Raw genomic sequence first — 20,350 nt, 5'->3', positions numbered from 1 at the left:
CTGTCGTGATGGGAGCGGGAGGGGATCCTGCCTTCTGTAGGGGAGGGGGTGCTGGATTTTCAGAACTAGCGCCTCAGCTAGGCACCTGTGTTCTTGTGGGCGCGGGCACATCAATCCCCCCTCCTCCAGGCTCCCACATTACGGGACAGGAAGAAAAGTCCCCTGAGGCCGGGGGCGGGGGGCGGGGGGCTGCTGCCCAGCCTGGGGTTGCGCCTCTCCGGAGGACTGGACTCCATTTCCCAGCGGGCACCGCGGCACCGCTCACGCCCCCTTCCCTTGGCGCTCACCCGCTGTCGGCGGCACGGCGCCGCGCCTTCCGGCCTCCGTCCCCCCCGCCGCCGCTGAAGTGGTAGGCTCCACCGCCGCGCTGCCGCTTTCCAGCCGCGGCGGCTGGGCACGTCCAAGCCGAGTGCGGGGAGGGAAAGGGGAGGGCGGCGGAGGAGACGGTCAGAAGTGTCAGGAGCAGTTCATCCTGAGAAGTGGCTTCCCGCTCGACCCGCATTTCGTCGGGGTGCGCTCTGCTACCATGCCGAATTAAAATCTCTGCGCAGTTGACACAAAAGGTATTTCTGTGGGTTCCCCCTTGGCAGTCAGTGGCGCTAGGCTGGCCCTGTGCTCCCCATCGCGTTTCCACTCCCACTCGCATAGGTGTGTGCGTAGCCGCCTTCTCCCGAGGTCGGCTCCGCCCTTCTGCGCTCGGCTAGGTGCCGCCCTGTCCCCCGCGGGGGTGAATGGTAGGGCCCCCGCCCCCCTCGTCCCCCTCGCCCCCCTCGCCTCCCCTCCCTCACGCGGAACTGGCGCCGGGGAGCGACTGACGCTCTGCGGCCGGGGGTCGTCCAGCCGGGCCGGCCGGTCCCCCGAAGCTCGGGAGGTAGGAGGTCGGCGCCACCGGGGGCCCTGGAAGGGTATCTGGGACGGGGCTCCCAGGGGGAACCGGCTCCGAGAGGAGCAGGGGTCTAGGGGGCGAGGTCTCGGGCGGCCCTTCAAGGAACGTCAGGGCGCGTGGGGTCTCGAGAGCGAGTAAGGGGTCCGCACCGAAAGGGCCGGGCTTGACGTGGGGGCGCTTCGAGCCGCCGAGGGGGTGCGGGCTGCTGGCCTGGGCGCAGCCTGCGGCTCTGGGCTCGATTCTTCCCGGACTGGCGGGTGGCCCTGGTTCCGGCGGAGGCGGGGAGAGCTGTCCAGCAGGTGAGGGGGCGGACAGAGCTGTCCAGCCCGAGGCCGGCCCGGGATTGGCACCTGGCGCGCGCGTGTGTGCGTGTGCGTGTGTGTGTGTGTGCGCGCGCGCGCGTGCGTGTGCTGTGCGCCTTATTTTTTGTTAGGGTTTGAAGAACCACATTCGATTCTTTACCATTTTTTTTTAATTTGGCGTTTTCAAAATTGGCTTATTAGAGAGTGGAGACACCGTGTGATCTTGCTTCCCTCCCCAGCCTCGTGCATCCTAAATTCTTCCTCCTTTCTCTGCTCTCCTCCTCCCCAACCCGCCGATTGCCTGCCTCATTGCTCTGTGCTCCCCCATGCTGGACCAGTCTGTGTTGATGTGCTTGCAAGGTCACTTCCTGGGGAGGAGGAGGAGGTGAGAGGGCCTCTTGTGCTCACGTCAGCAAAGATGTCATATCGCTCTCCGGTTCCTGTGGTTTTACTATGACATTTTACCCCCGAAGAGGGACGAATCCAAAGGGTTGGTTAACGAGGCCATTTGCGGAAAAGACCTCAATAACCTAAAGAAAGGTCTGTGGGTCCCAAATCTGCGTCTGGATGGAGTGGAAGGTGATGTAGGCCTTCAGCAGATAGGTATGCATTCTGAGCTTGATGCCTTTGGAATATAGGACCTAGGAACCAGGGGCTCCCTGTTAGTAAATGTGGTTGAGGCAGGAGGCAGAGTCTGAGCTTGGGTGGACATGAAGATAGAGAGTGGGTTATAGGTGGTGGTAGAGGATTTGTGAGGAGGGGTGAGAATGGGAAGAAAAGCCTTTGTTATCTCTGCAGTCTGAATAACCAAAAGCAGTGGCTGTTGATGAGATAGGAATCTATCCTATTGCTAGGAACTAGAATAGTCACAAGAGTCCTTGTGGGAGGGAGATGAGCACTGTAGAGTGTAATCACTTGCTTTTAAGCAAATGCTTCTCAATGGCAAGGGGCTGGGATCCCACTAAGGCTAGATGCCTAGTATTTTAGTAGAAGATGCTTCAGGTGTGATCTTTGAGATTTGGGCAGGAAAGGGTTCCTAGTTTTTAATGTAAACATAGATTTCAAGGCCTAGCCTTGAGATCTGGTCCTATAAATTCTGTTTTATTTTTTATTTTATTTTTTTAAAATATATTTTTTATTGATTTTTTACAGAGAGGAAGGGAGAGAGACAGAGAGCCAGAAACATCGATGAGAGAGAAACATCGATCAGCTGCCTCCTGCACATCACCCACTGGGGATGTGCCCGCAACCCAGGCACATGCCCCTGACCGGAATCGAACCTGGGACCCTTTAGTCCGCAGGCCGACGCTCTATCCACTGAGCCAAACCGGTTTCGGCAAATTCTGTTTTATTTTTAAGACACAGCAGGTCCTCAAATAATGTCATTTTGCTCAACATTGTTTAGTGATAACGTTGATGAGGTGCCATAGGAACTTAACTCTTGTTTATGTCAATTAGCCTATGGCAAAATTGGTTTCGTTATATACTGTTTCACTTAAAGTTGCAGAACCTGATGGCATTAAGTGAAGATTTACTATACTTTGGCTCTCACCCTAGGCATTATCCACATAATTCTTCTAGAATGAATTATGCTTTTACACATCTCCCATTTCATTTCTGTTCCTCTCCCCTTCTCATTCTGGTTGGGAGGAGCTCAGTTAAGCTGTGTAACAGCGCCCCACCTTCTGCAGTATGCTCATGGCTCCATAGCAGAGGAGAGAACCAGAGGACTTTCTGGGTGGCAGTGATGCCTAGAAATGAGTGTATGGCGTGCTTTGAAACTTGGTTATGGTTGTGTGGAAAGGAGATAGCTCTGTCAAACTCCAGAATTAGGACAAAGTGCAAACCAAAGAAGATAACATAATAATTAGCAGGTGCTGTCAGTGGAAGAGGTGTCTCCAAATTCAAGGAGAGTGAATTGTATGGGCCCTGGCCGATGCTGGAGTAGCAGCTGCTAGCACTGTGAGGTCACCAGGCAGGGGAGGGGCTGTGGCTCTGCTATAAATAGTACTGGGAGTCAGTCACTATGGAGATAAAACTGAATCCTATTACCTGCTGGTCCTCTATTGGGAGCAAGGGAAAGGAGGGAGCAATATTTTGAGGATTTGAGAGATGTTGCAAATAGGTCTCTTTTTAAAAAAAATATTTTTAAAAACAATCTTTTATTTATTTTAAATATATATTTTCATTGATTTCAGAGAGGAGGAGGGGAGAGGGAGCGAGAGGGAGAAACATCAATGATGAGTGAGAATCATTGAACCACTGCCTCCTGCACGCCCCCTACTGGGGATCAAGCCCACAACAGAGCATGTGCCCTTGACCAGAATCAAGCCCAGGACCCTTCAGTCCACAGGCCAACGCTCTATCCACTGAGCCAAAATAGCTAGGGTGGTCTCTTTTATTATTAAGTAAGGGGGAAGGTAGAACTTCTCATTATCTGTATCAAGAGTACCTTAAGCATACAGGAAGTGTGGATGTCTGTGTGTATAGTAGTGCATGCAGCCGCAAAACGGGGACTGGTGTGTGAGTGTGTGTAGTGTAATGAGATTCTCTGTGTGTGTGTAGTGAACAAGCTCCTAGCGTGGCTATGTACAGAGCACAGAGGTGGAATTCTGGAAGCACTGGAAATAATCTTGAGGTAGAGTTAAACATTTTATTACAGAAGTGTATGGAGAATCAGCAGGAAATGAATTATAATTAAGACCCTGTAAGCTTTTCCTGACTTTTGGACTATGGTTTAGAAATTCCTTTGAGCACCTCTCCCTGTCCTTGCAGAAATCCTGTTATTTCTGCATCTAATTCCTAGTCTCTGTAAGATATAGGACAAGGCCTCATCTGTGTGTATTGTATTACTGATTCCAGTCCTTGGACCAAAATAGAGTAGAAAGACTATGATTCAGCACCAAGGGCAGAGCCAAGTAGCAATAGCCACTGGGTCCCTTTTTTGCTTGAAAAGGGAAGAAAACTGATCTAGACAAGGAATTGGAACATAGATATTCTTCATTTGAAATTGCACAGGGTAGAATACCCAGCTTTTGTTATTGTCTGAGAACAATGAACTATACACTATATATACTAGTTTCATATCAAGCTGAATGCAGAATATTGGAACAGAATAAATGGATTTCCATCTAGAGCAGCGGTTCTCAACCTGTCGGTCGCGACCCCTTTGGGGGTCGAACGACCCTTTCACAGGGGTCGCCTAAGACCATCGGGAAAACACATATTGTTTTTGTGATTAATCACTATGCTTTAATTATGTTCAATTTGTAACAATGAAATTGTGGGTCACCACAACATGAGGAACTGTATTAAAGGGTGGAGGCATCAGGAAGGTTGAGAACCACTGATCTAGAGCTTGGAGTACAGAGGAGTGCTGATTAGAGAGTCTGGTTTGATCCTGGATCCCCCCTGGAGCAGTCCTGAAAATGAGTTAATTTTTGTTACCATAATGATTGAGTCCAGATTAGACTAACTGGTTCTGTTTTTCAAAAACAGAGCGCCAGGGGCAAGGCTGAGAATGAACCTGTTTGTAGGGATGGGGAGATGGGCCATTATTTATCCTTCTCATTTGATTCCGTGAGCTCATAAGCCCTAGGCTGAACTCTAGGCTGGGAAAAGTGTCGGGTTCCTTTATCTTTAGTGCTGAGTGGAAGACCTTACCTATGCCTCTGGCTGGGATGAAGCTAGCAGGGCTGAGTTCCTTAGGCACAGCAATGGATCTTACCAGTACTTTCTTCCTATTAGCCTTGGATTTTCAGATAATAACAGAATTCCCCCTGGGAATGCTGACTCCTTGCTTGGTGCCTTGAAGTTTCTCCGAGATGAACTGATGAACTGGAACCATGGTGCAAAAGAAGAAGTTCTGTCCTCGGTTACTTGACTACCTAGTGATTGTAGGCGCCAGGTAACCAAAAAGAGAATAATTTTTGTCTTGTCGTCTGGGATAGCCACAGAATCCTTCCCCTTTTCATTTCCATGTTGGTTTGCATATCTTATTCTTATCCCACGGTTTTACTCTGATGGGAGCGTTGATGCCTTTGGGAAAACAACACAGTCAGGTGGATTGAGAGTAGAGGCCTGGAGGAACAGAGTTGGAGCAAAACTCCTCTTAACCAGCATCTTTCTGTTCTTGAGCAAATGTGCTCTGTGTACCCACTTTCCTTGTTTCCTAAAAAGGGAAAGTACACTGTGCTCCTTCTCTACCTACATACTAGTGTGCTCTGTCATTGGCTGTTATACCTTGAAAAGGTGTGAGTGATCATTTAATTGTTGAAATCTTTCTCTCAGTTCGGGATAGGTGTCTTCATGACAGTGCCGGCCTCGTTTAGCCTACCGGCTAAATGCAGCCAAGGTCTTGCAGTTAGTTACTTGATCCAGTATAGCATTATGAACTTTATTTGTAGACCGTGGTAAACTCTGATAGCGCATCCTATTCCTCAGGCTGCTGAATTGGTCTTTCTGTTCTTCAGGCACCCGAGCAGTGACAGTGTGGCCCAGACTCCTGAATTGCTTCGGCGATACCCATTAGAGGATCACCCTGAGTTTCCCCTGCCCCCAGATGTCGTGTTCTTCTGCCAGCCAGAGGGCTGTCTGAGTGTGCGGCAGCGGCGCATGAGCCTGCGGGATGATATCTCTTTTGTCTTCACCCTCACCGACAAGGACACCGGAGTCACGCGTTATGGCATCTGTGTTAACTTCTACCGCTCCTTCCAGAAGCGAATGCCTAAGGAAAAGGGGGAAGCTGGGGCAGGGTCCCGTGGGAAGGAAGGACCCCGGCCCACCAGCGCCTCAGAAGAGGTTGGCACGGAGAGTTCGGAGAGTGGCTCGTCCCTGCAGCCTCCCAGTGCCGACTCCACCCCCGATGTGAACCAGTCTCCTCGCGGAAAACGCCGGGCCAAGGCGGGAAGCCGGTCCCGCAACAGTACTCTGACTTCCCTCTGTGTGATCAGCCACTACCCCTTCTTCTCCACCTTCCGAGAGTGTCTGTACACCCTCAAACGTCTGGTGGACTGCTGCAGTGAGCGACTGCTGGGCAAGAAACTGGGCATCCCCCGAGGCATACAAAGGTATGGTTTGCCGCTGGTGCTCAGAGAGGTGGAGCATTTTAGAGATGAGGTATAATTGGTCTGTGAGGGGCATAGGAAATTTCTCTAAAGCCTGAAGTCCATCAGACCTTAGTCCTTACTAAGCAAAAGACTGCTGCTGAGTTAGACCTCCTATCATAATTGTGTTTGGATCAATGCTGAGGAATTTGATGTTTCACGATGGGCAGGACAATGAGTCCCACCATGTGTGCATTTTTATACTTGCTCTCACTCTTGTCCCTACCCTGTGGTCCTAGCTGAGCTCAAAGGGTGGGCTTTTCCAGTTGTCATCATTATCCCCTTTATGGTTACAGTGGGTTGCAGTGGGGTATCAGCCCCTGGTGCAAATGTGTCTGTTTCCTGCTCTCTGCCCCCAGGGACACCATGTGGCGCATCTTCACTGGATCGTTGCTGGTGGAAGAGAAGTCAGGTGCCCTTCTGCATGACCTTCGAGAGATTGAGGCCTGGATCTATCGATTGCTGCGCTCCCCAGTGCCCGTCTCCGGGCAGAAGCGAGTAGACATTGAGGTCCTACCCCAGGAGCTCCAGCAAGCTCTGACCTTTGCTCTTCCTGACCCCTCTCGATTCACCCTGGTGGATTTCCCACTGCACCTTCCCTTGGAACTTCTGGGTGTGGATGCCTGCCTTCAGGTGCTAACCTGCATCCTGTTAGAGCACAAGGTGAGAGGGCCAGCTTTCTAGACCTTTGAAATATGGCAGAGGCTAAACCATGAGCTCTTTGAGGACAGGGACTATACCCTTTTCATCTTTTTATCTCCAGGGGGTAATAAGATGCCAGGTATCTACTGAGCAGGTATTCAGTAGATGTGGGTTGAATTGTGCTGGTATCGTGTGGGATGTATTCAGTGGACTTGCCACTCAACTGAATTATCTTTATACTGATCTAATTCTCTGGAAACATCAGTAGTTCTATTCCAAAGAGTGGTCCTGGGATTGGGGGTACAAGAACTAGGAACATAGGGAGTGATTCGAGAGAAGACGACTACAGTGCTTGGATTGGGAGGTGCAAGGTGGGGTACAGAGCAGTGTAATTGTGGCAACTATGCTCCTGGAGCCATAGGCAGGGTGAAACAAACTGTAGTGTTGGAAGTTGTATTCTCATAAACCTTACTTACGCTGTCGAGTGATTCCTATGACTTGTGGCAGGTGGTGCTACAGTCCCGCGACTACAACGCTCTCTCCATGTCTGTGATGGCATTTGTGGCAATGATCTACCCCCTGGAGTATATGTTCCCTGTCATCCCACTGCTGCCCACCTGCATGGGATCGGCAGAGCAGGTGAGTCGCAAGACGTCTTCTATCTTTGTCACCTCTGTGTTCCAGCTCTGCCCAGCTCTAGGGGAGAAGGCTCAATGCCCAGAGAGGTTGTAAATCAGTACTGGTCTGCAGTCCCTTATCACAGCTTATGTGTCTGCAAAATATGACCTGACTTGCGCTGGTCTGGTGGTAAAACTTATGCTGTTTATGTTTTTATTTGTCACAGTTAATGTTAGCAACTAGAGCAGCCGTGGGCAAACTACGGCCCGCGGGCCGGATCCGGCCCGTTTGAAATGAATAAAACTAAAAAAAAAAAAAAAGACCGTACCCTTTTATGTAATGATGTTTACTTTGAATTTATATTAGTTCACACAAACATTCCATCCATGCTTTTGTTCCGGCCCTCCGGTCCAGTTTAAGAACCCATTGTGGCCCTCCAGTCAAAAAGTTTGCCCACCCCTGAACTAGAGGCTACTGACTGCACCAGTGCAGGTATCACTTAACCTGCAGAATAGGGACTGGCGCATCTCTAAAGTCTGAAAAATTCTGAATTTTGAAACTCATCTACCCTCAAGGGTTTTGGAAAAGGGATTGTTTCCTTATCTAGAAAAATCCTGACTTGATAAGTGATCACAATGGTTTTTTTTCTTATCCTCTTTATCTTTTCCACAGCTGCTGTTGGCCCCAACCCCATACATCATCGGGGTCCCTGCCAGCTTCTTCCTCTACAAACCGGACTTCAAAATGCCTGATGATGTATGGCTAGTGGATCTGGACGGCAGTAGGGTGAGGTTCTTGGCTGAGGCCTTGTACGGTCTACAATAGGGTGGTGTCCTTTTTTTTTTAGATTACTCACAGGAAAGTCCTGAGTTGTGGTGATTTCTATTGTGTGACTCATTGAAACAATTTTTTTAAAATCCTGCTTTCATTTTATTGGTTTAATAGACCCTTTTTAGGACTCCAAGAATTACAAGATTTAGTGTTGCCAGAATTAAGTGCTCCCCCGCATCTCAGATCAGTAGGGCATTTGTGGTTGCTGGACAGTTACATATGGTGTGGATCAGCTAATTGTTTTCTTGGGGATATAGTTTCTATTAAGAAACTGTCTTTCAGTACAGACTTTTAAAAATGCATATTAACATTCTGTAGTGTGAATATAAACTTTGGTAGGAAGCCCTTATGTGTTCATTGTAAAAACTAGAAAATACAAATAAGTCTAAAGAAGTAAATAAAAACCATAATCCTATTATCTAAAGATAGTCATCAATAACATTTAGGTCTAATTCCTTTCAGGTGTGTATGTGTATCATACACATGTGCAGATGGATATCTCATGTATGTTGGTATCTAATGTATGTACTCACATACAAATTATATAGTGTATATACAACTTCCTATTCTTTTTGCTTACCCTTATGTGAGAGAAACTCCTAAGGATTTAGCTCTAGGGTCATGCCTTTTATCTTTTTTCTGGTGCAGGTGATTGCCCCCACCAATGCAGAAGTGCTACCTGTGCTGCCAGAACCGGAGTCATTAGAGTTGAAAAAACATTTGAAGCAGGTAAGTGAAGAATGAAGAAAAGGAAGGGGAGTGGTGGCTGCTGCAGGACTGCTGTAAGCAGACAGCTATTGCAGGAGCCAGTTTCCTTGCAGACGTCAAGTAGAGTAGATATTCTTCACCTTGGGTGGGCTTAAGAGGAAGTGTACCCCATTTCTGAAGGGGGTGCAGGGTGAACCTCAAAAAATGGCTTTGCAGATTCCTTCTTATTCATTGTATGGCCTCCCACCCTCTGATACTTACAATGCTATACAAAACAACCCTTCAGTTTCTTGTCATGTCTGCTATTCTTTTTTTTTTTAGTCCCTACTCAAGGATATGTTTTTTATTGATTTTTAGAGAGAGAGTAAGGGAGAAAGAGAGAGAAACATCAGTGTGAGAGAGAAACATTGATTGGTCACCTCTCTTACACACACCGACCAGGGATCGAACCTGCAACCTTGGTCGGTATGACCTTCAACCAGCTGAGCCATCAGGACCGTTGTCTCTCAGTCTTGTAAGGAGGGAGTTAGGACAGAATGGATTTTTAAATGTTTTCTTCTTAAATTGATCCTTAGGTTGTCCCTATAGCATCCTTTTTTAAAAAATTCCTTTCTTTGCCTAATTCCTTAACTGCCTTTCTCATTGATTGAGCTTCTTCTGCTGAACACAGTATGTGAAGGTAAAACCTGACCAAGCCCATTCCTTTGCCTGCTGTGTGTTACGCAGGCCCAGTAGATAGCTCTGTCTTAGGAATACCTGCTCTGACTTGAAGAACTCTCTCTAGTTGATGTCCGAGCTGCATAGCAGTACCTCCAGATCAGTGGTTCTCAACCTTGTGGCCCTTTAAATACAGTTCCTCATGTTGTGACCCAACCATAACATTATTTTCGTTGCTACTTCATAACTGTAATGTTGCTACTGTTACGAATCATAATGTAAATATCTGATATGCAGGATGGTCTTAGGTGACCCCTGTGAAAGGGTTGTTTGACCGCCAAAGGGGTCGCGACCCACAGGTTGAGAACCGCTGCTCTAGATGCTACCTGCTTGGACTTAGATGGCTCATTTGGTATCATCCCCCTCACTTGCCTCATCACTGCTGATGTAATATGACACCTTGTTACTGCAGTCTAGTCTGGTGAGGGTTGCAAGTTCAGAACGATCTTGAGCTATAGTCCTTTGCTGTTTTCATTCTCGATGATTGCTCTAGTATGCCTAATAAGATGGAGAGGTTGCGGATGGAACTGGACTTACCATGTCTGTGGGAGCTAAGATCCTTGGGCTCGTTGATCCTGTATCTGCACCTCTGTGGTCCGTGGCCAGCAGCACTAGCCTCACCTGGGCTTGGTGGAAGTGCAGAATCACTTAAACCTATTGAATCAGAATCTGCATTTTAACAATATGACCAAGTGAAACCTAAGCTCATTAACTGTTAAGGAGCTCTCCGATCTAAACCAGTGGTTTCAAACTGCCCTGTGGAGTCTACTAGGGGTTGATTTAGGTTGCAAGTGCCAAACGCGTGAGGCTCTGGGTTCCTTATGTCCTTCAAAGAAGCTGAAGTTTCAGTTGTTTATATTTCCACATAGATTTCCATTGAAAAAAATAAGCTTTCATGGCTAAAATAAATTTGAAAGCTATTGCCCTGAATTTGATTGCGTTGCCTTGAGACAGGTTGGCTTAAGCTGAAGATCTGTAGAATACACATTATTTTCTAAAGGTTAAAATATTTTCTCTAACAGTTATTTCAAAGACTAGAGGCCCAGTGCACAAGATTTGTGCACTGTGGGGGTGGTCCCTCAGCCCTGCCTCCACTCTCTGGCAGTCTGGGACCCCTCAGGGGACATCCCCCGAGGGGTCCTTAGTGCTGCTGCGGAGGCAGGAGAGGCTCCCACCACCACTGCCACCTTCGCTGCGCTTTTGGCTGAGGGACACTCCCCCTGTGGGAACGCACTGACCACCAGGGGGCAGCTCCTGTGTTGAGCGTCTGCCCCCCTGGTGGTCATTGCGCATCATAACGACCAGTCATTCCTCCGTTTGGTTGATTTGCATATTTTATTATATAGGATGAAGGCTTGTTCCTAGGAGATGAGATTGGCCAGCTGCCCAGGATTCTGCCTTCAATGAGGAATTTCTTGTTGTTCCACAGGCCCTTGCCAGCATGAGCCTCAACACCCAGCCAATCCTCAATCTGGAAAAATTCCATGAGGGCCAGGAGATCCCCCTGCTCTTTGGAAAGCCTACTAGTGACCTGCAGTCCACCCCTTCCACGGAATTCAACCCACTCATCTATGGCAATGATGTGGATTCTGTGGATGTTGCAACCAGGTACCGGCCAAGCAGACTAGACAATCACGACTCCAAAACTGGTCTCTGCTTACACAGCGACCTTGGGGCAGGGTACTCCCCTCAGTAAGAGTTTCTTTGTATATAAAACGTGTAATACTGGGTTATATTTGGAGTTCATCATTCTGTCAGGCATTTTAGGCCTTGAATGAAGAAGAGGATTGATGATTCTTTAAGATACTTACCCCCTTGATGTTGGAAGTCTGTTAACTGATGGCTTTGGGAGGTGATCTGAGACTTTGGATCGTAGGAATCATCACTCTGGAAGGTGTGGGACATGGATATCTTGCCTCCTCTTTTTCCCCAGAGTGGCCATGGTCCGTTTCTTCAACTCCCCCAACGTGCTGCAGGGCTTTCAGATGCACACACGTATCCTGCGTCTCTTCCCTCGGCCCGTGGTAGCTTTTCAAGTTGGCTCCTTCCTAGCCTCACGTCCCCGGCAGACTCCTTTTGCTGAGAAATTGGCCAGGACTCAGGCTGTGGAGTACTTTGGGGAATGGATCCTTAACCCTACCAACTATGCCTTTCAGCGAATTCACAACAGTGAGTCCCCCTACCCTCTGCGCGGCCCCACCTTCAGCCTCTGTCCTTCTGATGGCTCTTCCCTTGGCGTTTTCCCTTTCTTGGGCCTGCCCCTTCCATTCTTATTTTGCTGTAGACTTGCTCCTACCCTTCTTTTATGTTTTGCTAAGGCTATTCTTTTTCCTCTTCGGGTAGACATGTTTGATCCGGCCCTGATTGGTGACAAGCCAAAGTGGTACGCTCATCAGCTGCAACCCATCCACTATCGCGTCTACGATAGCAATTCCCAGCTGGCTGAAGCGCTGAGTGTGCCCCCAGAGCGTGACTCTGACTCTGACCCTACTGATGACAGGTGAGCAGTCCCTTGTGGCAGCAACACAGTGTGTAAGGTCAGGAGGCTCTCGCTGGCCCTTACGTAGCACCATGGAAAAATCTCATACAAGTTAGCAGCATTTGAAGCCTTGGGTTATATTTTGGTTGATTGGTTATGTGTTTTTTAATAGGTTTTTATTGATTTTAGAGAGAAAGGAAGTGAGAGGGAGAGAGAGATAGAAACATCGATAAGAAACGTCTACATGATTGGCTGCCTCCTGCACGCCCGTTGCTGGGGATTGCACCCGAAACCCAGGCATGTGCCCTGACCAGGAATCTAACCAGCAACCTCCTGATGCATGGGATGCTGTTCCACCGCTGAGCCACACCAGCCAGGCTTGATTGTTTTATGTTAGCTTCCTTATTTCATATTGTTCCCTGGCCTTGAGTTAAGGGTGCTCCTCTTTTTATTTCTCCTAATGCCGATGGTTGATTCTTTTCTGTTTTGTTTTTATTGTGTGCTCTTCACTCTGCAGCGGCAGTGATAGTATGGACTATGGTGACTCAAGCTCTTCCTACTCCTCCCTCGGTGACTTTGTTAGTGAGATGATGAAATGTGACATCAATGGCGATACGCCTAGTAAGTGTATTGGAGAACTTGGCCAGCTCTGGGCAGGGTTTGGTTTCTGGGGTGGTGTGGTCTGTACCTGCACCCTTGGGTTTTGGCAGATGTGGATCCTCTGACGCATGCAGCGCTGGGGGATGCCAGTGAGGTGGAGATTGATGAGCTGCCGAGCCAGAAGGAAGCCGGGGAGCCTGGCCCCCACAGAGAGAACGCTCAGGAACACCCCCCACCGCACTCCAGCTCCAGCACCACGGCCAGCAGTGGCCCCAGCACCGTCATCCGCGGAGCCAGTGCTGTAAGTGAGGACTTGGGGTGGAAAAGTGAGGACTGCGGGGTGTGGGCCTCACCTCTCTTAGGAAAGCTGGAGTGAAGCTGTGGATTTAATTTGCTTCTTTCTTCACCATCTTCCTATCTTCCTGACCATCGGCCCTACAACTGAGAGCCTCTAAGATATAGTTTTGATCCCAGAAGGAGATCACTGGGTTTTTGTTCAGGGATTAACTAAGATCCCTCTTGCATAGTTTGTAGGGACAGGGAACAGGGATGTTACAGAGATCTTTTCTCACACATTTCTTAGGGTAGGAATCTGACAGGCCTGGCTTGGTCCTGCCAAACCGAGACTATGGGAAGGCGTCACCGGGCACCAGGTGACTACTTTTCATTTGATATGGACTGTAGGAACCTGCTGACTCAACAGAGATGGATGATAAGGCAGCAGTAGCCATCTCCAAGCCCCTCCCTCCCGTGCCTCCCAGCATCAGCAAATCGGTCGTGGACAGGCGCCAGACAGAAACTGGAGAGGGATCAGTGTGCCGGCGAACCTTCGACAACCCATACTTCGAGCCCCAGTATGGCCTTCCCCCTGAGGAAGATGATGATGACCAGGGGGAAAGTTACACTCCCCGATTCAGCCAACATGGCAGTGGCAATCGGTGAGAACCCGGGGAGTCCTCCTGGGTGGGTGACTGCAGGACCTCCCTGCAGTGGAGCTGGGCGAGGGTTGATTGGCCTGAGAGGTCTCGGTGCCCTCGTGGTCCTGCCGTGTCCAGAGGGTGGTGCTGCGATCTCGGCATTTAGGAATCATGGGAAGGGCATGGCGACTGCAGTGTAGCATCAGGCTCACACACCCAAGGTCACCTTGGGGCTCATAGGTGCCACTGTGCATTCAAGGGCTCAAAAGCTGCTGCGGCCAAACAGCTTGAAACTGGCAAGCGACTCAGACGCAGAGTCAGACTCCCGAGCAAGCTCTCCCACCTCCACCATCTCCAACAACAGCACCGAGAGCTTTGGGGGCATCATGTCTTTTGCCAGTAAGTGCTTTCAGCTCTCTTCTGCCTCTGTCCCATTTTCTTCCCAGTAGGGCTTGGCCACGGCAGAGGCTGGGTTGCATTAGCAAGCCCCAATTCAGGTTGTTTGGTGATACTCAATAGGTATTTTCAGGGGAGGTCAGTAAAGAACAGGGACAGGTTAATCATTGTCTTTCTGCCTGGAGGGTTAAGTCTGTTTCAGATAAGATAGTGGGTCAACTGAAAAATAATCATTAGATTAAGAATTATACACTTGTACACATATTTTGTGGAAATATTCTGGTCTAATATCTTCTCTGTCTGGTGAAGGGCTTTTTCATGAACATGTTTTGAAATCTATATGAGGTTGACTTTCCTGCATAGAGATTATGTCCAGAAATGAGGGGTGGTGTCAGAGAAGGCTTGAAGACAGACTCAGGACCAGAGAAAGCCAACATAGGGGATCATTGTGATTGTGAGTTTTGTCAGAAGCCGGGAAGGGGCAGCACCAACTTCAGACCAGAAGCACGTGAACTGCCGCTTTCGTGCCTAATTGGCAGCTGATAAGAGACTTGGAGGTAGTCGGAGCGAGTTGTTACTGGGTTTTGAGCAGTCTTGGCAGTGGCCCCTTTGTTTGCCCTAAGTTAGCCTTGGCCCTTTCTAATACAGAGCAGTCACTGGGCTGTTGGGAACGGAGGAAGGTGGAGATGATGAACTAGTCCTCGGAGTATGAAGCTTTGATTCTTTATCCCCGTAACTCATTGCTCTCACTCTCCCCACACCTTGATAGGCAGCCTATATCGGAACCACAGTACAAGCTTCAGTCTTTCGAACCTCACACTGCCCACCAAAGGTGCCCGGGAGAAGACCACGCCCTTCCCCAGTCTGAAAGGTAACTGCAGCCCTCCTTTTGCCAAGCCAGGGTTCTCTGAGAACGAGTTCGGGCCCATGAGTGCTTGTCAGGCCCTGTGTATGATGAGCCACTTGATCTGGTGGTTGCCCCTCATCTCGCTTCTCATGGCTTTCACTGCACATCGTGGCTCTTGCTGGTTTTCAGGTGGAAACTGACTTGGTAGCTAAAGAGAAGGCCCTGTTATATCCTTTAGGATAATGGCAACTGTGGGATGGCTGCTGCTCCGGGGGAAACATTGTCAGAGGTCCATCATTAACATGGGGATCACCCAGGGCCACCACTTACCTGCCAGGTTCCTGCTGTGTGAACTCGGGATGAACCCCATCCCAGAGCGATGGCCCAGCAGGGGGTTGTTGTGGAGAGCCTGGCACCGTGAAGTTATTTTATGTTTGGAGCCTGGCAGTGTTTATTGAGTGAAAAAGCCTCTTACTTTGGCTTCACGTCAACTTAGGGCCAGTTCGTGGACCAGGTGGTATTGGCTGGCTTCCAGGGGCAGTTGAGACCTCACTTGGTTTTCATTAGTGATCTCCGCCAGGGTGAGGGCCCTTCGGAATTTACTCCGACTTTTGTCTGTTTCCTCTGGTTATTGTGCTGATCTTTAATCATAGTGGAAAGCACAGTGAGAAGCAGCTCCATGTATTTTTTTTTAACTGACCTCTCTTCCAAGTGATTAAAATGGTCAGAAATCTGAGGAATGCTCTTTGGGCGAGGGATGGGAACATAGGATAGATGGGCAAAAGGACATCAGAGCTGGTGGTGTAGGGAACTCCTGAGTGGACTCAGCCATGCTCGGTAGGTGAGGGATGGAAAGGTGTTTCATTTGATGCAGTTGAAGAGAACAGTGGAGATGCTTTCATTGCATGCGGTGCTTCACTTCATTTGCTGCACTTGTCACCCCCATCCTCACTCCTCCACCCCACTTCCCATGACAGCATCTGCAAGGGGGGTCTCTGCCCTCCGCGGGCCCACAGGCCCTCTGGACCCTGTGCTAGATGTTTCATGACAGCCAGCATGTGCCTGTTTAGTACCCGAAGACTCCTGTGTCATTTACCCTGCCTCTGGCTTTGAGAGGCCGTAGTCTTAGGGATGGTCTTTCCTAGAGCTTGGTTGTCTCCTGGTCACTTGGCTTCCAGCTCTGAGGTGCCTGAGAACCCAGGTTCTATGCACCAAGCTTTGGGAGAATGCTCAGTTTATCCGACTTACAGCTCCATTGAGGGTTAGGGGGTTGTGGTATTGTGGCGCACCTACTAATTGTGTATTTTGTGTCCCAGTATTTGGGCTAAATACTCTAATGGAGATTGTTACTGAAGCCGGCCCCGGGAGTGGTGAAGGTGGGTCTTGCCCGTGAGCTGTGCATGATCGTTTTTTTCCTAGCATCTCCTGTGCCTGCCTGAGGCCATCCTCCTCATGGAGCAAGCAGATCACACGCTGACCTGCCTGCCCTGTCCCCCGTGAGGCCCGTGCTTGCCCCTGGGCGTGCTGCTGGTGCATGCGGAGTGGCCCGAGTTTCCATCCCCACCTCCTCCACATTGCCATGGCTGGTTTCTGCCCCTGCGTGGCGCCCTGGTGCCATCCTCGCCCAGCCCTTCTGGGGAGTGGGTGTGGACCATGGCTACCAGGGCTGTGCCGACACTGGCTCCTGGACTACACTAGTGATGTCTCTCATTCCACCTCCCCGTTGCAGGAAACAGGAGGGCCTTGGTGGACCAGAAGTCATCTGTCATTAAACACAGCCCAACAGTGAAGCGAGAACCCCCGTCACCCCAGGGCCGATCCAGCAATTCTAGGTACTAAATGGCAGAGCGGCTTTAAGATTCTTGGACAGAGGTAGCGATTCCTGTACCAAACTTTATGGATGCTCAAGAGTGGGAGAGAAACTTGCAGCTGGGTGGATGAAGTTATTGTCAGCACCTCCCATTCTGACTCACTCCCCATGCAGCAGTAATAGCTCAAGTGCTGAGAGAGTGAGGCAGCGGTGGTGGGTACTTGGGCAAAGCAGGCTGAATGGGGAGGTGGGGGATGCTGTGGACTGGGACATCTGGACACGTGGCTGGTGGAAGGTGGGATGCTCTGCAAAGGAGCTGATGACCACAGAAGTGGTATGTGGAACCCACAGTGAGAACCAGCAGTTCCTGAAGGAGGTGGTGCACAGCGTGCTGGATGGCCAGGGCGTTGGCTGGCTCAACATGAAGAAGGTGCGACGGCTGCTGGAGAGCGAGCAGCTGAGGGTCTTTGTCCTGAGCAAGCTGAACCGCACGGTGCAGTCCGAGGACGATGCCCGGCAGGATCTCATCCCCGACGTGGTCAGTGTTGGCTGGGAGCTGGAATCAACTGGGAAGAGGATGTGGACACCACAGGCAATTTTGCCAACTCTAGCCCCTGGATTATTGTTGCAGGAGATCAGTCGAAAGGTGTACAAGGGAATGTTAGACCTGCTCAAGTGCACGGTGCTCAGTCTGGAGCAGTCCTATACCCATGCAGGTCTGGGCGGCATGGCCAGCATCTTTGGGCTTCTGGAGATCGCTCAGACCCACTACTACAGCAAAGGTAGGGATTGTGCCAGCGGGGCAGCGTGCCGTCCACAGCTCTCCCGCTTGTCTCCGAAGGAAAGAAACTTGTCCCTTGACAAAATTCCCAGAGCCAAGCTGTTTCCCACCAGGCTCTGGGATTTCATTTTCCAGGGCATGTTTATGTGCAGTGGGTGTCTTCCTATCATGAAAAATAAGATGTTGTTTTTCTTTCCTTGCACTTCTTCCATTCCACGTCCTCCTGTATTCCTGCTTCCCCCAGCACACTTCCCTACCCTGATTGGCACTCACTTTCTCCTATGACCTCTTCCTATATTCAATCTTTTCCTCAGAACCAGACAAGCGTAAGAGAAGTCCAACAGAGAGCGTGAATACACCAGTTGGCAAGGATCCTGGCCTGGCTGGTCGGGGGGACCCAAAGGCTACGGCACAGCTGAGAGTTCCCCAGCTGGGGCCTCGGGCACCAAGTGCTACAGGAAAGGGTCCTAAGGAACTAGATACCAGGAGTTTAAAGGAAGAGAATTTTGTAGCATCTGTTGGTATGTATCGCTGTGTTTGGTGTATTGGAGGGGTTCTGGTGTCTTAGATATTCCTCTCTCCTCTCAATCCATCCAGAATCCTGCCTTTCTCTTTCCCATGCTTTGCTCTCTAGAGAGGGAGGTAGACCTGTGTCCATTTCTAATGGTACTTCTTTACACTTCTCTATCCCTCATGCTTCATTTGCAGCCACCCCCACCCACATCTTCACATGGGAGATTTTCTTAGGGGGCCCAGGGAGGCCTCCTGCAGGGAGTCTGAGCTGTGCCCTGGTCTCTGTGTTTGTTTGCTTCTGGATTTCTTCACATGGTGGAGAGGCCACGTGAGCTCCTGGAAGCTGTAAGGAAGTGTATAGATGCATCTTGAGGCAACAGAATTATGATTATCTGGGTCTCTAAAGCCAGTTTCCCCCCATCCAACCATTACACTGCCCTCAAATTGGCTCCTCCGGGGTGTGTCCGGCAATCCCATTCTCATGGGCTCTGAACCTCAGGGTATAGGTTTCTGAGTCAGCTTTTCTTTAAAACTTTCCTCACTGGAACTTGTTTACATTCCATGTTTCTCAGTTCCCACTAAGGCAGAGCCTAGGGAGCTCTCTGGGTGTCACCTCGGTTTGACTCAAGGTCACGTAGGTTCTAGGTTCTTTTTCCAGTTCTAGGTCCCCGGGCAGTGTGCTTCTAACTGATGCCTCTTTGCCACAACCATTAGCAGTTGCCTTAGGCTTCCATAAATGCTCATGAGGAACCAGTGTCCTTTTCAGGGTGTTACACTTCTCTAGCCAGATCAGCCCTTTCTCCTGCCTGAAGTGATGTTTCCGGAAAAATAATGACCTGCCCTCAACCAGGAATGTGACTTTGGGCAAATCACTCTCCCTCTCGGGGTCTCTGTCTCCTCATCTGGGAAACAAGGGGACTGGACCAAGTGGACTCTTAACGTTCTTCCAGGAAAACAATCGCTCTGATCGCTGCTCTCTTCTTTACCCCTGCTAAGAGGCTATGCCTGACATTCAATAGTCTCTGTTACGCTACTGGGTTCCCAGGTGTCTGGCTAAGAGTGGGTCTCTTACCAGGACAGGCTCTGATTCTGAGGGTGAGTTGGGTTTTTTGGTAGCAACAAGGAGGGATGCCCACTGCTTGCATGAGTGACCTCGGTCCAGTCCAGTGGATGAAACAGATCGGTGCTCGTGCTTCTGAAATCCCGTTGGCCGCTCGAGGTGGTCATCTGTCTCATCTGAAATCTTTAAAATGTGCCTTTGCCCAGCTCATTGGGCAGAGAGAGTGTGCTGTGGTGGAAGTTTAACCTCATCCCAAGTCACATGATCTTGAGGGACTGCTCGGCCTCTTTAGGGTCCGTTTCCTCTGGCCAAGACCAAGGAGCTCCGGAAGAGGCCCTCCAGGCTCTAAGGCTCTGCAGGCTCTTTACTGCCACGTTGAGGTTAGGGTTAGACATTTGGAGTCCTGATTTCACGAGTTTAATCCCCACAAATGAAGATCTCTTTTTATCTCTTGGTTTGTGATCTTATGCCTGAAACTGAACCAACTTGGGTGGGTGGGTTTCCATTTCGTCTGCCTGACCAGCCTCTGACTCTGTCTGTCTTTCTCTCCTGCTTACATTGCATCTGGGGTAGAATTGTGGAACAAGCACCAGGAAGTGAAAAAGCAAAAAGCTATGGAAAAACAGAGTAAGGAACAAACGCCCCCTTCCCGTTCCCAAGTCTCCCATACCTGCCAACTCCCCAGGCCCATTGGGGCAGGCTCCCTTTGTCAGCCCCACCCCAAATTTGCTCTAGGGGGGTATTTGGAGGGACAGCAGGCAGGTGGTATGTGGCTCAGGTGTGTGGCTCGTAGGGTGCGTCCCCCGCCCCTCCCCTCAGCACTCAGACTGAAATTGAGGCGTCTACTGAGTAAAGCCCCTTAGAACGTGGTTCTCTATTGCTTCCGAGTCGTCGGTGGGGAGAACGCTTGCCTATTTCATGCCCCTCATTGGCTGATACCTCCCTCACCCATTAGAAGGCCTGTGGGCACAGTTGGCAGAGATGGTTGCTGTCCCTCCGTGTGAGTCTGTAGCTTCCCAGCTCTCTCTGGTGGCTTGCCTAGGCACGCTTTCTTGCTTTCCGTCATTCTGTCCTTCTGCCATATCATTGAGGGTGGGTGGGGAAAGGGGAGCGGATTTTATCTAACATGTGGGAGTTG

The 20,350-nt window shown here is 49.9% G+C and overlaps 1 protein-coding gene across 14 annotated transcripts in view; it reads left to right on the top strand.

Moving 5' to 3' along the window:
* Window positions 1–422: 422 nt before the first annotated feature.
* Window positions 423–20,350, top strand: part of MADD (MAP kinase activating death domain) — a 37,835-nt gene continuing 17,907 nt past the window's right edge. For 5 of the 14 annotated variants that reach the window (XM_023756619.1, XM_023756618.1, XM_023756623.1 and 2 more), the window contains exons 1-18: window positions 5,034–5,095; window positions 5,661–6,257; window positions 6,653–6,956; window positions 7,443–7,574; window positions 8,226–8,339; window positions 9,033–9,113; window positions 11,239–11,417; window positions 11,743–11,978; window positions 12,153–12,309; window positions 12,806–12,909; window positions 12,999–13,189; window positions 13,573–13,826; window positions 14,065–14,204; window positions 14,971–15,072; window positions 16,778–16,880; window positions 17,210–17,396; window positions 17,490–17,640; window positions 17,954–18,160. In XM_023756619.1, the coding sequence (XP_023612387.1) occupies window positions 5,034–5,095; window positions 5,661–6,257; window positions 6,653–6,956; window positions 7,443–7,574; window positions 8,226–8,339; window positions 9,033–9,113; window positions 11,239–11,417; window positions 11,743–11,978; window positions 12,153–12,309; window positions 12,806–12,909; window positions 12,999–13,189; window positions 13,573–13,826; window positions 14,065–14,204; window positions 14,971–15,072; window positions 16,778–16,880; window positions 17,210–17,396; window positions 17,490–17,640; window positions 17,954–18,160 (3,301 nt within the window). Of the gene's footprint in view, window positions 564–764; window positions 872–4,935; window positions 5,096–5,660; window positions 6,258–6,652; window positions 6,957–7,442; window positions 7,575–8,225; window positions 8,340–9,032; window positions 9,114–11,238; window positions 11,418–11,742; window positions 11,979–12,152; window positions 12,310–12,805; window positions 12,910–12,998; window positions 13,190–13,572; window positions 13,827–14,064; window positions 14,205–14,970; window positions 15,073–16,364; window positions 16,425–16,777; window positions 16,881–17,209; window positions 17,397–17,489; window positions 17,641–17,953; window positions 18,161–20,350 lie in introns of those variants that run through there. The other 9 variants (XM_023756615.1, XM_023756614.1, XM_023756613.1 and 6 more) reach the window with 6 other exon arrangements.

The sequence above is a fragment of the Myotis lucifugus genome, unplaced genomic scaffold, assembly GCF_000147115.1.
Source record: "Myotis lucifugus unplaced genomic scaffold, Myoluc2.0 scaffold_97, whole genome shotgun sequence".
NCBI lineage: Eukaryota > Metazoa > Chordata > Mammalia > Chiroptera > Vespertilionidae > Myotis > Myotis lucifugus.
The sequence above is the reverse complement of the archived record's forward strand: the minus strand, read 5'-3'. Positions and strand labels throughout refer to the sequence as shown.